The following is a 13,638-nucleotide window of genomic DNA, read 5'->3' as shown; positions in this document are numbered from 1 at the left end:
CAGGGTCAAATCGGAAGACCAAATGACGATCCAGAAAAAGAGCTAAAATGCGCTACTGAAGCCTTTTGGTTAGTAGGAGTGAAGCGAAGAAATGAGCTCAGCGCGACAGTGACGCAACTCTCTCTGGTTCTACCGCGGGGCCCCTCCTCCATCATTCTTCCCTTGAGCCAAACATGACCGATCCTCAATTGACCAGCGGCATAAGCTTCGTTTGCTCCCCATCGAACCAAGGACGCCACTAGTGGTCAAAGATGATTATGGCTGGTGGTTCCAAACCAGAAAGGAGGGCGGAGGAGAACGATGGGGAGGTTTTGGGGTATAAATAACCCCCTCATCGCCATTTCTCTACAAAGGTACTCAACCGTGAGCACCTTGTTGACTCTATCGTTATACCTTTCCTCCAATTAGCTATTATCAGTCGAATTAGCCACGATGCCTCTTACTGGTCACTGCCTCTGCAACGCAGTCACTTACACTATTGATGTGGATCAACCCGCCCTGGTGGGATATGACCACTGCGATGACTGCCAGCGTCAGAGTGGCTCGACTTACTGTACGTTTACAATCTCATTCTTATTGCTTCTCGGTTTTTAGGACATTACCCTATAATCGTTCGGTTGTGCTGATCATTATACCCTTCTGCAGCGCTCGTTGCGGTCGTTCCCAAAGACAAGTTGACAATCAATGGCCCCGTCAAGAGCTATGCGAAGAACGGAAGCTCTGGAAAAGCCGTTCATCGTATTTTCTGCTCGGAATGTGGTTCTCCAATTGCCCACGACCCGGACGCTGCCCCTGAGATCATCGCCATCAAGGCTGGGACCTTGGACACCCACATCAAGAAGAATTTGAAGCCGGTGCGTGCATCCAGACACGTCGCTATCGACTTAATATATACTAATTACATGTCTTCCTGCCTAGGATACGGAAATCTGGACCGTCAGCAAGCTTCCTTTTTGCCAGGAGCACCTGGCCAAGCCCTTCGAGCACATGCCCCAATAGATGAGACGAAAATATGAATCGACATTGGAGTTGTTTGGTCAGACTGATGAATGACAATTTTACGTATACGATGAGCAATACGAGAATGGATTTCGAATTTGAAGACATTTGTTGCTACCTCACTGGAACTGGTTTCATTAAAAAGTTGTCTCATCTATTTAAAGGCACGTTGAATTACCTAGAAATATATTTCAAATTGCACAGTTGCATGTGTGGCAATTGCCATCCTCGATTTACTATTGTGTTGAGGTAAACCCTTCAGCCTGTACGGAGTACTCTAAACGCTTTGGGCGCTTTATTTGTTCTATCAATTGGTAGATAATACTCAAGAATAAAGCGGATTCTGGTGTAAATCCCCGAAAAAGTGCGGAACTTTAGCTTTCTTCCTCTCATCCTCTAGGACGTGCTCAACGCGCCTGAGCTATGGCCCGTTCGGCGCATTTATATACATACCTTTACTATAAAGGGAGCACATTGACCAAGGGGGCATCTCAAATGGATCCAGAGCACAGCCACCATGTCATCGGGGACACTTTACATCAGAGACTCGCGCACCAACGCGGAGTATGAGATTCCAGTCAGACGAAATGCAGTCTCAGCGATGGATTTCAAGAAGATAAAAGCCCCAGCAGCTGGCGCAGACCGAGCCGATCAAGTCGCCGGTGGACTACGCGTGCACGACCCTGGTTTGCAGAATACTGCCGTGGTGGAAACTGGGATAAGTTTTTCGTACGGAAGCTCTGAGCTTCTACGTGAGTTGATACAGCTGACGCGCTGGCGATTCCTAGCGATCATGAGAAAGGACTCCTTCTGTTTCGTGGGTATACTTTGGAGCAGCTTTGGGGCAGCGATTTCGAGGATATGCTGCATCTTCTCGTCTGGGGGAGTTATCCTACAGCCCTGCAGAAGAAGGAATTGAGTTCAAAGCTCGCTGAGGAAATGCTTATGGTTCCCGAAAACGTGCACAGGACCATCAAAGCCCTGCCGTGAAGCTCCTCCCATGCCATCGGAAGTTTCGAGTCCAGGCTAACAAAGCAAACCACTACAGAAGGACAACCTCACCCCTACCACTCATTTTCGCTGGACTTTCAGCGTGTCTAGCATACGTCCCGGAGAGTATTCCTGCATCAACTAAGCCCGATCTATATCAGAGCAATAGCAAAGAGGTCGACCGCGCAATCATTCGAACCGTTGCAGCCTACGCCGTCGTCTTTGGGTTGGTAAATTGTCATCGCAAAGGGGCCCCGTTTGCAAAACCATCTCGCGACAAGCCTTACCTTGAGAATCTGTTCAAGATGGTGGGCCTAGTAGATCCAACCACTGGACGCCCAGATTCAACAAAGCTATCATGTTTCCGACGCTTTGCCATGCTGAACGCGGACCATGGCATGGCTCTATCTGTATTTTCAGCATTGGTCACAGCGTCATCTCTCACAGACCCTATATCGTGTCTCATCACAGCGGTAGGAGCAGCATTTGGCCCCCTTCATTTCGGTGCTACCGAGTCAGCCCAGCTCGCGCTGCGGGAGATTGGAACGCCAGACAAGGTTCCCAAGTTCATCGAAGAAGTGAAGCAGGGCCGGCGAAGACTCTTCGGATACGGACATCGCTCGTACAAGGGGTTGGATCCCAGAGTTGCTCCAATTAGAACCATTCTCGAGGACTTGGATATCTCCTCGAACAGTCTCCTGAAAGTCGCCGAACGGATAGAGCAGGTTGCCTCGGCCGACGATTATTTCACGCACAGGGGACTCTACCCCAATGCTGACTTCTATGGGAATTTCGTCTTCACAGGGATGTAAGAGTCCTCTTTCAGTCCAGCCTGGAGATGTGACACGCTCGCTAAGGGTATCTGCAGAGGGTTTGAGCCGGATATGATTCCTGCCGCCATGGTGGCTCAGCGTATCATGGGGGTAATGGCACACTGGCGGGAGTATATGCGTAAGTCTTTCCAAGAATCGGTAAGATATCGGCCAGTTTCTGACTCTAGGTGGGTTCAGTGAAACGCGGCAAGTTGTTCAGGCCGTCTCATCTCTATACCGGAGATGTCAAAGAGGATAAGCCCCTGCCAAAGATATGAAAACCGATTGCAGACGTCAGACAGTCAGACAGAGCGAGATTTATGCATAGTTTATTATAGTCAGAAAGATGTTTTGCGTCCTTGAAACCGACTAATGTAAGGATATAAAGGCGTAGAATACGTAAAGTCGCCCGGCTAATGGGAACGGAAGTGAAAAGCGCCGGACTCTGGTGGTTTTGAGGATTTAGATAGAGAGAACTATGCTCAAGACGAGACCGAAACCCATTCAATATAACCATTCTACCAAAGATAGAGACTGCATGTGTTTATGTGCTGTCAGAATATGACACTATGACAGGGCAGCCAAACTTCTCTCAACCACCAGCCACTGAATCGACACCCCTGCTTTCCTCTCATCCTGGATCACAGCGGTATTCCATCTTCACCAATGGACAAAAACGCCTCATCATTCTTGCGGCTGCTCTTGCATCGAGCTTCTCGCCTTTCTCGGCCAACATCTACTATCCCTCTCTCAATTCCATCGCGGCAGATCTGCACGTCAGCAGTTCTCAGATCAACTTGACCATTACTACATACATGGTATTCCTCCCAGTCCATTGGGTTTCGCGTTCTTTGAAATGTTCAGGAGAGCCCGAAAACTTACAGTTCACTGATGAAGTGCAGATATGTCAAGGCCTCGCGCCCTCCTTCATGGGCTCCTTCGCCGACCAGGCCGGCCGACGCCCAGCATACATCCTCTGCTTCGTCATCTACATCATCGGCAACATTGCCCTCGCGCTCCAACACAATTATCTCGCTCTTCTGATCCTCCGTGCCGTACAGAGTTGCGGAAGCAGCGGGACTGTCGCACTCGCGTCTGCCGTCGCAGCGGACGTCATCACATCCGCCGAGCGAGGCATGTACATGGGTATCACCTCGCTGGGCAATATCCTAGCTCCATCCCTTGGCCCGATTCTAGGCGGTCTTCTCAGTCAGTACCTGGGCTGGCAGGCCATATTCTGGTTTCTCGCTCTCGCCGCGATAACCTTCTTCATACCGTTGGTCATCTTCTTTCCGGAGACTTGTCGCGCGATTGTCGGGGACGGGTCAGTGCCAGCTACAGGATGGAACCAATCAGTCTGGAACCGGTGGCGCAAACGACATGTTACCTCCAGCTGCGACTCCGAAGTTTCCCCAGACTCCTGCCGCGATGCCCATCCACAGCCCCAAAAAAGAAGAATCACCTTCCCAAACCCCCTGTCCACACTGCGCCTCCTCTTCCAACTCCCAACAGGCCCCCTCGTGTTGGCCAACGGCATCGTCTTCGCAAGCTACTACTCCGTCACCGCAGGGATCCCATCCCAATTTAAAGCAATCTACGGACTGAGCGATCTAGGCATCGGACTCAGCTTCATCCCAGCGGGCCTAGGCTCCCTCGTCAGCGCAACCTTCAACGGCCTAATCGTCGACTGGAACTACATCCGTCTCCGTCGAAAATCTGGAGAACCCGTCCCGAAGGACCAGAAGCAAGACCATGGCGAGTTCCCTATCGAGAGGGCACGGTTGCAGATCGGGCTTCCCATGACGGTTGCACCTCTTTTGCTTTCCTTTCCTGGGGTTGTAGTTGCAATGGGCTGATTTGTAGCAGGTCGCAGCGGCAATTTCAGTGGCCTGGTACGGCGCACTGATCGAAAGGGAACCGACGCTGAATGTCTCGCTGGCCCTAGTGTTCCTCATCTCGTTCTGCATCACGGCCGCATACAACGTGATGAACGTCCTCATCGTGGATCTGTACTACACCACGCCTGCCACGGCCATGGCGGCCAATAACCTCGTGCGATGTTTCCTGGGTGCGGCCGCAACGGCCATCATCCATCCGATGATCCAGCGATGGGGGAATCAGACTACGTACTGGGCTGTAGCGGGGGCGATGTTGAGTGTTATTCCGTTACTGGGGTTGGTCTATTGGAAAGGATTGGGATGGAGACGCAGCCGCTTCGCAGAGATTGCGATTGCTGGATGAGACAAGCGGCATTTGAACGGTTCCATTCATAGTCGTTATTCCCCGGGGAAGAATTCGAGTTACACAAACGCTCTTTCCGGTAGTTCCTGACATCCAGCTTGGTATAAAATCATCTCTCAGATCTCCTTGAGTAGACAGCTAGTCAATCTAACAGGATTCTGAGAATTATTATGTGTAGCTTGCATTCACTATGAACGCATTCCTCCCACTGATCCTATTCACAGCCCTATCTGCAGCACAGTGGACTCTTCCTCCCGGAATTTCCACCCTTCAGCTGCGATACCCCTCGACCCCCTGGATCTCCCCAGGCGACACCCTCAAACAACCAGGTAGGTCTCCGTCCCGATTCCGGTGAGTGCTCAGGGGGATGGAACTCAGGCGAAAGTGGAACACGAACAGATGCACTCCCCGTACCATGTATCAGCACTCTGAACCTGAACACCACTCGCACCTACCTCCTCCTCTTCGTCGACATCGACGTGGTCTTGGAATCATGCTTGACCACAGTCTTACATTGGTACCAGCCGCACATGACGGTATCTGCTACCAGTCAGTGCAATGATAATGGAAACGAATGGCTAGTCAACAGAACTTCCACCGGAGCAGAATATATCGCCCCCCAATCGCCACCGTACACACGCCATCGATATGTCTATCTTCTCTACGAGCAGGACCCCGACTATGTGTTTCCAGAATGTTTCGGCCACATTTTCCCCAAGACAAGAGAGGGAAGAGGCGGGTTTGATGTCAAACAGTTTGTCGAAGTTGCTGGATTGAAAGCGCCAGTGGCAGGGAATTTCTTCTACGTCGACAATGACGCGGCACCGACGACGACGACATCAGGAGGGTTGGTGCCCACCACAACGTGGTTCAGATCGGCCCCATGCAGAACTGAGGAACCGAAGAGCACGGGGTTCATCTTCATGGAGGTGGATCGACAGCAGATGGTCATATAATTCCATGTAGGACAATCAGAGTGTACGAACGCCATAGCTGGAACTCTACTTTGCTCGATAAAGCGAATCAAATTCGAGAATGAATCAAGTCAGAGCGTGCTTTTGATGCTCTGTGAAACGTGATATGGAAGAAGCTGTAGAAACGTTGCCCTGTGTAACCATCAGGCACACATCAGCATAGTACAATTTTGACAGCAGAATTGCAACGCACACGCAGGCCATGCAAATACCGCTGTCAATATTGAATTATTCACCTCGGTAGTCCATTTCTCAACATCCACTCATCCGTGAAACATAAACCATGTAACATGAATGGCCAGAGGGCTGCAGTGCCAATGCTACCTCATGGTCTATTCGCGCCCTCAATGTCTCGGGCTAAGGGAATGGGAAGATCAGGAGGCTTTGTAGTCGCTCGATACACAGAAGGAGACTGTCAGTGCCAATCAACCCACTAGTATATACAAACCACAGTGCGAGAATGAATTGGCTGGACAACGACGATACCTATTACCCAGAAAAGTATCCATATTCTTGGTCATCGTGCCTTTCTTTCATCGTGATGAACCGAGACAAACAGTCCAAGCCATCACCTGATCGACTTCCCAAGAGCGTCAAAGTGCGTTCGACCTGCAACGCATGTCAACAGGCCAAGATACGCTGTAGCCATGAGAAGCCATCTTGCCGCCGGTGCCTGAAGCATAACATAGAGTGCATCTACAGTATGTCTCGACGACTGGGAAGACCTGCCAAGAGGAGGGAGTCTCAATACGCCGGTCTTCCAGCGGATACGCAACGCATGGACCCTCGGCGCCACCAACGAGACAGGAAGACGCCAGTTTCCAAGAGAAAAGCAAAAGAAGACCAGGCGCACAACAAGGACGACGAAGACGACTTCCCGCAAAGTCTTGGAGAAACAGTAGCATATGATAAGGTTGCCGTTGACCAGACTATGCTAGACGACATCTCCCTGGATGACACTAATCTGAGTACGCCTACCTTTGGCGAAAAGGATCAATTGCCATCATTTGCAGGTAGACTACACCTTCTCAGCGAAGCAACCAGGCAAATTCATTGACGAAAAATGTATCCTATAGTCAACGATGCCCTCGATTTCTCTTCTGACAGCTGGCTGCAAGAATTTCTCTCTCAGCAAGGTCCTGAACTTGCACAAGAGAGTGATCTCTTTGACACGCTGGCCCTCGAAAAGCCCAAGATCGAGAAGCCATGGATTGTCATGAAACAGGGGTACAACGATTCGGAGTCCTCTCCGCAGAGCTTTGCCATGTCGCCCCCGGTAAGAGAGGATCACCCGCCGACAGTGAGCCTTTATTCCGCAGATGATCTCGTGACCACTGAGGCTGTTACCGGCAGTACCCAGTGCCTTGCTACCATTGAAGCTTCCTGTCCGGAATACCTCAAGAATGGCGCTTCAGTCCGGCCTCAGCAGCCCTCAATGGCAGAGGCTCTGTCTGGAACATCGTGGACTGCAACAGAACAAGCAAGTCTGCTTGCCCATTCGAGAGTTTGGAAGCGTCAGAATGACTTTGGCTTTTCAACTGATAATTTTTCTCCGAGCCTCACGCCCGTGAGTACTGGGACCGGTCGTCAGTGTCAATGTCAGTGCCCTGAACAAATCATCAGAGAGCTCATCCGTATAAACATTTGTACGTCTCGAACAGGATCATCAGCTACGATTGATTCCATCTTGGACTCTCAGCGAATTGTGCAACATTTGGCAGAATCTATCCTGCAATGTGCTCTCTGTTCCAAGACACGAGTCAATCTCCTCATGGTGGTGGTTGTCAGCATTGATAGTTTAATCACAACACTTGAAGTACTCATGTCCGGGGACGGTCGCTTGGTAGAGGGTGTTTTGCCCGAGTTACAGGATCATATGCTTCTCCAGCCCGATTTTGAGCATGAAATTGCCATGGATGGGAGCAACCGAAGGTACACAGGTGGTGTTTTCCATTTCAGGGCCGAGATACAGAATTGTCCCTTAATGGTTGGTGGCTTCTGCGTTCCACTGGAGGAGAGATGTTTGTTCGTACATCAAGTGCTGTACGCAAGACTGACTGGACTGTTGGCCATCATCCGTCGCATAAGGCATTGTACGCAGCAGATGCTGGCGATATCTGCTTCGCGTGCAAGGTTGAGCATGATGATGGAGACGGATCGGAGATTACAGTTGTTTATGATGAGGATGAGAATGTTCACTAGGTGATGACGATAGTGGGTTCTGTAGCGGTGTGCTTGTCTGTCGAGGCGGGCATAGTCTCGTCAAGCGATGCCTGAACGATTCATTAATATCCATTTTCAATCTCAAAAACCGTCGAGGCCGATGTCTGAGAAGTCGGTCGATCGGGTTAGCCTCGTGCTTACTCTGAATCAGCCTGTTTCCCAGCTCCCTCACTCGGTAGTGTGCAGCTTAGTAGAAACTCAGAACAAAACTTACACCTATCGAGGGCATGATGCTGTTCCCTGTACCGAATACCACCGCTACTCTATTGTTGATCCTTCGCGAACATGACTCTAGCAATGTTGCTGTCGAAGTTGGTGTGACCTTTCAGCTGACCTGAGAAACGTGCGTGTACCACATTCAATCACGGTTGTTCAATCCGTGCCGTCAACTTCAGAGAATGATGAGGCTGTCTTAACAATGTTCACAAACGCTGTTCTCATTGGCTTCCATGGTAGATTGCCATCGTGCATGTGAATTGCAAGGAACCATGGGAGTGACTGCAACCCTCACAGCAGCCATTGGTATTTCACCTCTGAAGAGAGCGTGTTCCTTGATTTGTACCCGGGGGAGTCCTACTCGACAATGCCTATGAGGTCAGCAATGTCAGCACCCACTGTCAAGATATCTGATTCAGACCTCGTTCCTTCTCTGGTATCCTAAAATTTTCGTCATCCAACTCTTTGCGTCATTGTATCAACAATGGAGTCTGAGCATACGTGCCAATGTTCCATGGAAGTACTGCATCTCATGAACGAGCTCCGTAACATCCCCACCGTTGTGGAACTTGGAACGGTCTTTGATTTGATTCACCGTGTCTGCAGCCAAGGTCAAGCTGTCAACAAATGCAAAAACTGCAGGAGAAGCCCCCAAGCATCCATAATGACCTTTCCTACATTAGCAGAGCAATGTCTCCTACTATTCGAGGCCATATGCGCTGCGTACAGCATCAACCGGCAGAATACCTTGTTCGACACAACAGTTCTTGCCTTTGATCAGCAATTACCCCCGTTTATTTGTGTTAGAAGCACAGTACAGCTCGGGCAAATGGAGCTCAACGAGGAGGAGACAGTTCTCCTTGTACGGATGCTGTTAAGCCGCAATCTCATGAGGCTGCTCGGGCTTCTGGAAGCTCTTAGGGACATCATGCGGGCGCAGCCAAAGGAGACAGTGCTTACGCACCGCATTGGGACGATGTCGTTCCGATCCTGGGACGCTTCAGTAGAGTCCATCATTCACCGGCTAGTGATATTCATGGAACAATTCCAGCTCCAGTTCAGTGAGCCTTGCGTTCTGCTTGTTTCTCGTTTGCGGAGTCTGACTGGCATACTTAGTTGACACGACATGCTTATCGACCCTGCGTGAGGGATCAGCTTTACCCTATTCTTAAAGTGGGAGAGAGGGGGCGGTGGCTTTGCCTTGGAATAGACTTTCATGTGCTTTCAAAGTGCTTTTTCAGTAGTAAGGATGAGACGAAGAGAACTAAGAGCATACATGGAGCCACCAGTTTACCGGTTCAATCGCGTTAATTCCCTGCTAATCTCAATTCAGTGAATTCTTCCCATGCTTTCCTTGTCTCCACTCGAGGTGTATGATAGTCTCGTAATTTGTCATGACCGATGAAGAACGTTGGGCGTATGATCATTTGGGCCAAGGGCGCTCCCAAAGTCCGACCCACTGACCCCAGCCGATGACTTTGCCAACCATGGCCTCTTTGATCATTTGTTTGTTGACATGATCTGCTTGGTCAAACTGGAGAGGCTCGTTGAGTGCGATAATGGTGAAAATGTACCGGTGCAAGCCGTGACCCAGAGGCGGAGCGGGACCGATGTAAGAATTACCGGTCAGATTAGGAACATACTTCCAATTAGAGTGAGTCAGTCGTTCTCCTGCATCTTTTTTCTGTTTGATGTCGCCATGCGTTGCGGTGGTGGTCGTTGGAGGAATACCGTAGAACAGGCCATGGTGGATCACGAGACGGGGAATTGGCAGGTCAATGTCTTCGCAGATCAGCACATACTCCTTCACTTCACCTTCAGCAGGAGCAGTCCAGCGAAGCTCAGGAAATCTGCCCTTGCTGTCCTCGGCCAGGCAAGTATGGAAGTCAAGCAGTGTTGAGCCGGTGGGCCCGCATTCTGGTGCATCAAGGGTCATGTTGGGTTCGGGAAGATCTTTGAATGCAGCACTTCTGATGATCTGCTTCGAATCATGGCCCCGTACGCGATATAAGAGCTTTCCCAGGGCGCACTGGAGGTAGTCGAGGATGCCGGTCATTTTGCTTGGCTAGGACCAGTGAACCCAGACGGCCGGATGGCAATGGAGATTGACTTTGAGCAACCGCTTTGAGAAGAGTCGAACGTGAGCTTGATTTAACCTGAACTGAGAGCGAGCAGAAACATAAGATGAAGAGGGAGTGAAAGATAGTACCTAGGAGAAGAAGGATACAAAAGCTACTGCCGGGTGTTGTTATCTGTATAAAATGAGGAAGGAAAGCCTGAACCGGTCCGGTAGCGGGTGCTGCTTCCATTTCTGGATAACCTCATGAGGCGCTATATTTGGAAGGCGACAGTGTGGCAGTCCGGCGAATTATGCTCTCCTTCTCATTATCTGCTGCCAGTAGAGCAAAAGGCCAAGAACTTTGTGGAATGCACCTAGCGAATTCACCCCTTCTCATGTACGACAAGCCAAGTCGGACTCATGGTATGGAGTAGAAATTGACTCCGAGCGGAACGGACCTCAAGTACAGTTGGTAGATTTCGGGCGCATCGTACGCAACTACAACGGTCATGAATGCTTTTATTGACTGAATTGTCATCCAGGCTCTCAATTTGCCCTTTGTCGATCCATATTGGACCACAATTACTGCATCTATGGCAGTCAAAGAGATGCTCCAACCTTTGCTATAAGTTTTCGTATGGTGGGCAAAATCTGAACCGCAGAAGAACAAAAGCAAAGATACCACTGGAGCTTTGCAGCTGCCAATATATCTATCCATAGATCAATATTGACGAATACTCTCGCGTTAAAAGGCATTTCCAAAGGTGTCAGAATCCGTCTATCACGCTTATATTTGGAGTCCCCATTATATAGATCGGACAATCCAATCACAGCATGAATTTGAGCTTCCGCAAACATCCGGTTTGATGATGAATCAGCGGTTGGAAGTTGATCAGGAACAAGTTGCGTCAACAGTCAAGCAAAAAAGGTTCGCGATCCAGCATCACTCTTCGCAGCATTCCGCTCGCTCTGTGCCATGGTGGCCACCGTGAAGATATTTTGAATCCTCAATTGGTTTTCTCCCTCCATACCCAATCTATCTTATCTTTATGGTTTTGACCTCCACCCCACTCGCGTCTCCCGGCGCGGAGGCCCAACAGCGCCCGCCTCGGTATCCCGGCGAGGACACAACCCCGACCAGCCGGAAGGAGATCTTGGGATGGTACGCGTATGGAATTGCAGCAGAGGTCTTTGCAGTTTGTGGTGTGGGTATGCTAGCTTATTCCTCGATCTACTCTGGCTGAGAGGGCTCAACTCTGATTTTCCCGTTACGGAACAGGCTCATTCCTGCCACTCACACTAGAGCAACTGGCACGCGAACGCGGGACCCTGCTGGCAAGCCACCTACCATGTGTAGGCCCTAGCTCGCCTTCTATAGCCCCCGAAAATGGAACGGCAACGGTGATGCTCAGACGCGATGGCACGGGTAATGATCAGTGTGTGGTCAGCCTGTTTGGGCTGCAGGTCAACACCGCCAGTTTTGCCATGTACACGTTCTCGCTTGCGGTTCTCGTTCAGGCATTGACATTGATCTCCTTCAGCGCGCTGGCTGATTACGGTGAGAACAAGCTTTTCACCTTGATGGTAAGACTGTGCTGACGGTAATTCTCTCGCACAGAAAAGAACCGCAAAACCCTCCTCCTCGCGTTTGGATTCATTGGCTCGATGACGAGCATGTTATTCGTCTTCATCGCGCCACCAGTCTATATCCTTGGATCGCTTCTTGTCGTCGTCGGTGTGACTTGTCTCGGATCCTCGTTCGTCGTTCTCAATTCCTTTCTGCCTGTTCTGGTAGCCAATGACCCATCTATTCAGACCACACACGAGGAGGAAGGGGAAGAATTATCCCATCTCAACTCCAGTAGAGAGTTTGCGCGATCTGAAAATCCTGACGATGAAAACGACAGGGATTCTGACGATCATTCTATGACCGAACATGGACTTAAGACAAAAGAAGCGGGATCGGCTTCACCTGAATTACAACTGTCCACTCGGATCTCTTCTAAAGGTGTTGGGCTCGGCTATTGCGCAGCCGTTTTGGTACAAATACTCAGTATCTTGATGCTATTTGGGCTGTCAAAGACATCGTTACCCAAAATTTCAGGGACTCTGCCTCTCCGGTTTGTGCTTCTTCTGGTTGGAATCTGGTGGTTCTCTTTCACCATGGTCTGTCGGCGGTGGCTGCGGAACAGACCCGGGCCTCCCCTGGATTCTTCAAAGGGAGCGGCGGGTACTAGCCGGTGGCGCATCTGGCTGCGGCTGATTGGGTTTGCGTGGAAGTCATTGTGGAAGACGGTCAAAGTGGCAGTCAAACTTCGAGAAGTGATCATCTTCCTCATTGCCTGGTTCCTTCTTTCAGACGCGATGGCGACGGTATCCGGTACAGCTATTCTATTTGCGCGCACAGAACTAAAGATGAGCACAACAGCCGTTGGACTACTGTCGATCACAGCTACCCTGTCAGGCATGGCCGGGGCCTTTCTGTGGCCTGTGGTTTCGCGGCGGCTCCGACTCAAATCGAATCACACTATTATGCTTTGCATCGCCCTATTTGAGGTTATACCTCTTTACGGCATGCTTGCCTACATTCCTCTTTTCAAGAAATGGGGCGTGATTGGGCTTCAACAGCCATGGGAGATCTTCCCCCTGGGGATTGTTCATGGCCTAGTATCCGGTGGACTGTCATCCTACTGCCGATCTTTTTTTGGTCTGCTAATCCCCCCTGGTAGCGAGGCCGCATTCTATGCTCTGTATGCGGCTACGGATAAAGGAAGCTCGTTCATTGGCCCTGCCATTGTGGGAATACTCATCGATGCTACGGGCCAAGTTCGGTCGGGCTTTTTCTTCATTGCGGTCCTGATTCTCCTCCCCATACCGCTGATCTGGATGGTCAATGCAGAAAAGGGACGGCAGGACGGCTTAGCCATGGCAGAGATATTAGAAAAGTCGCATGGAGAGCATGCCTCTGATTTTGGAGGCCCTTCGGAAGAGGCCGAGGGATTACTGGCTCGCAATTTATGATTGATTATGCGTCGACGATAATGATCATGATAGAATCTTATATAGAACGCTCATGCCCCGTGATTACCTCCATAGACATATGAACTACTTCTGAACTACGATG

General features: G+C 50.3%; 6 protein-coding genes across 6 annotated transcripts; 5 read left to right on the top strand and 1 right to left on the bottom strand.

Annotated features, from left to right (window-relative positions):
- Positions 1-432: 432 nt before the first annotated feature.
- CDV56_107908 (GFA family protein) lies at positions 433-999 on the top strand (the record flags this gene model as incomplete). The annotated part of the gene is made up of 3 exons (XM_026761527.1): positions 433-553; positions 646-854; positions 919-999. 3 exons carry the CDS (start codon positions 433-435, stop codon positions 997-999), a joined length of 411 nt encoding a protein of 136 aa, XP_026617277.1.
- A 517-nt stretch (positions 1,000-1,516) lies between these two features.
- CDV56_107771 (uncharacterized protein) lies at positions 1,517-5,042 on the top strand (the record flags this gene model as incomplete). Its single annotated transcript, XM_026761390.1, has 6 exons — positions 1,517-1,728; positions 1,788-1,959; positions 2,151-2,797; positions 2,858-2,940; positions 3,378-4,606; positions 4,668-5,042. 6 exons carry the CDS (start codon positions 1,517-1,519, stop codon positions 5,040-5,042), a joined length of 2,718 nt encoding a protein of 905 aa, XP_026617276.1.
- Positions 5,043-5,232: 190 nt separating this feature from the next.
- Positions 5,233-5,998, top strand: CDV56_107739 (YbhB/YbcL family Raf kinase inhibitor-like protein; the record flags this gene model as incomplete). Its single annotated transcript, XM_026761358.1, has 2 exons — positions 5,233-5,371; positions 5,421-5,998. 2 exons carry the CDS (start codon positions 5,233-5,235, stop codon positions 5,996-5,998), a joined length of 717 nt encoding a protein of 238 aa, XP_026617275.1.
- Positions 5,999-6,719: 721 nt separating this feature from the next.
- On the top strand, positions 6,720-8,218 carry CDV56_107650 (uncharacterized protein; the record flags this gene model as incomplete). Its single annotated transcript, XM_026761269.1, has 4 exons — positions 6,720-7,029; positions 7,093-7,614; positions 7,687-8,003; positions 8,069-8,218. 4 exons carry the CDS (start codon positions 6,720-6,722, stop codon positions 8,216-8,218), a joined length of 1,299 nt encoding a protein of 432 aa, XP_026617274.1.
- A 1,660-nt stretch (positions 8,219-9,878) lies between these two features.
- CDV56_107559 (YbhB/YbcL family Raf kinase inhibitor-like protein) lies at positions 9,879-10,511 on the bottom strand (the record flags this gene model as incomplete). The annotated part of the gene is made up of 1 exon (XM_026761178.1): positions 9,879-10,511. One exon carries the CDS (start codon positions 10,509-10,511, stop codon positions 9,879-9,881), a length of 633 nt encoding a protein of 210 aa, XP_026617273.1.
- A 1,052-nt stretch (positions 10,512-11,563) lies between these two features.
- On the top strand, positions 11,564-13,535 carry CDV56_107424 (MFS transporter; the record flags this gene model as incomplete). Its single annotated transcript, XM_026761043.1, has 3 exons — positions 11,564-11,723; positions 11,794-12,072; positions 12,133-13,535. 3 exons carry the CDS (start codon positions 11,564-11,566, stop codon positions 13,533-13,535), a joined length of 1,842 nt encoding a protein of 613 aa, XP_026617272.1.
- Positions 13,536-13,638: the final 103 nt, after the last annotated feature.

The sequence above is a fragment of the Aspergillus thermomutatus genome (genome assembly GCF_002237265.1).
Source record: "Aspergillus thermomutatus strain HMR AF 39 chromosome Unknown NODE_26, whole genome shotgun sequence".
NCBI lineage: Eukaryota > Fungi > Ascomycota > Eurotiomycetes > Eurotiales > Aspergillaceae > Aspergillus > Aspergillus thermomutatus.
This window is presented reverse-complemented; position numbering and strand designations above follow the sequence as displayed.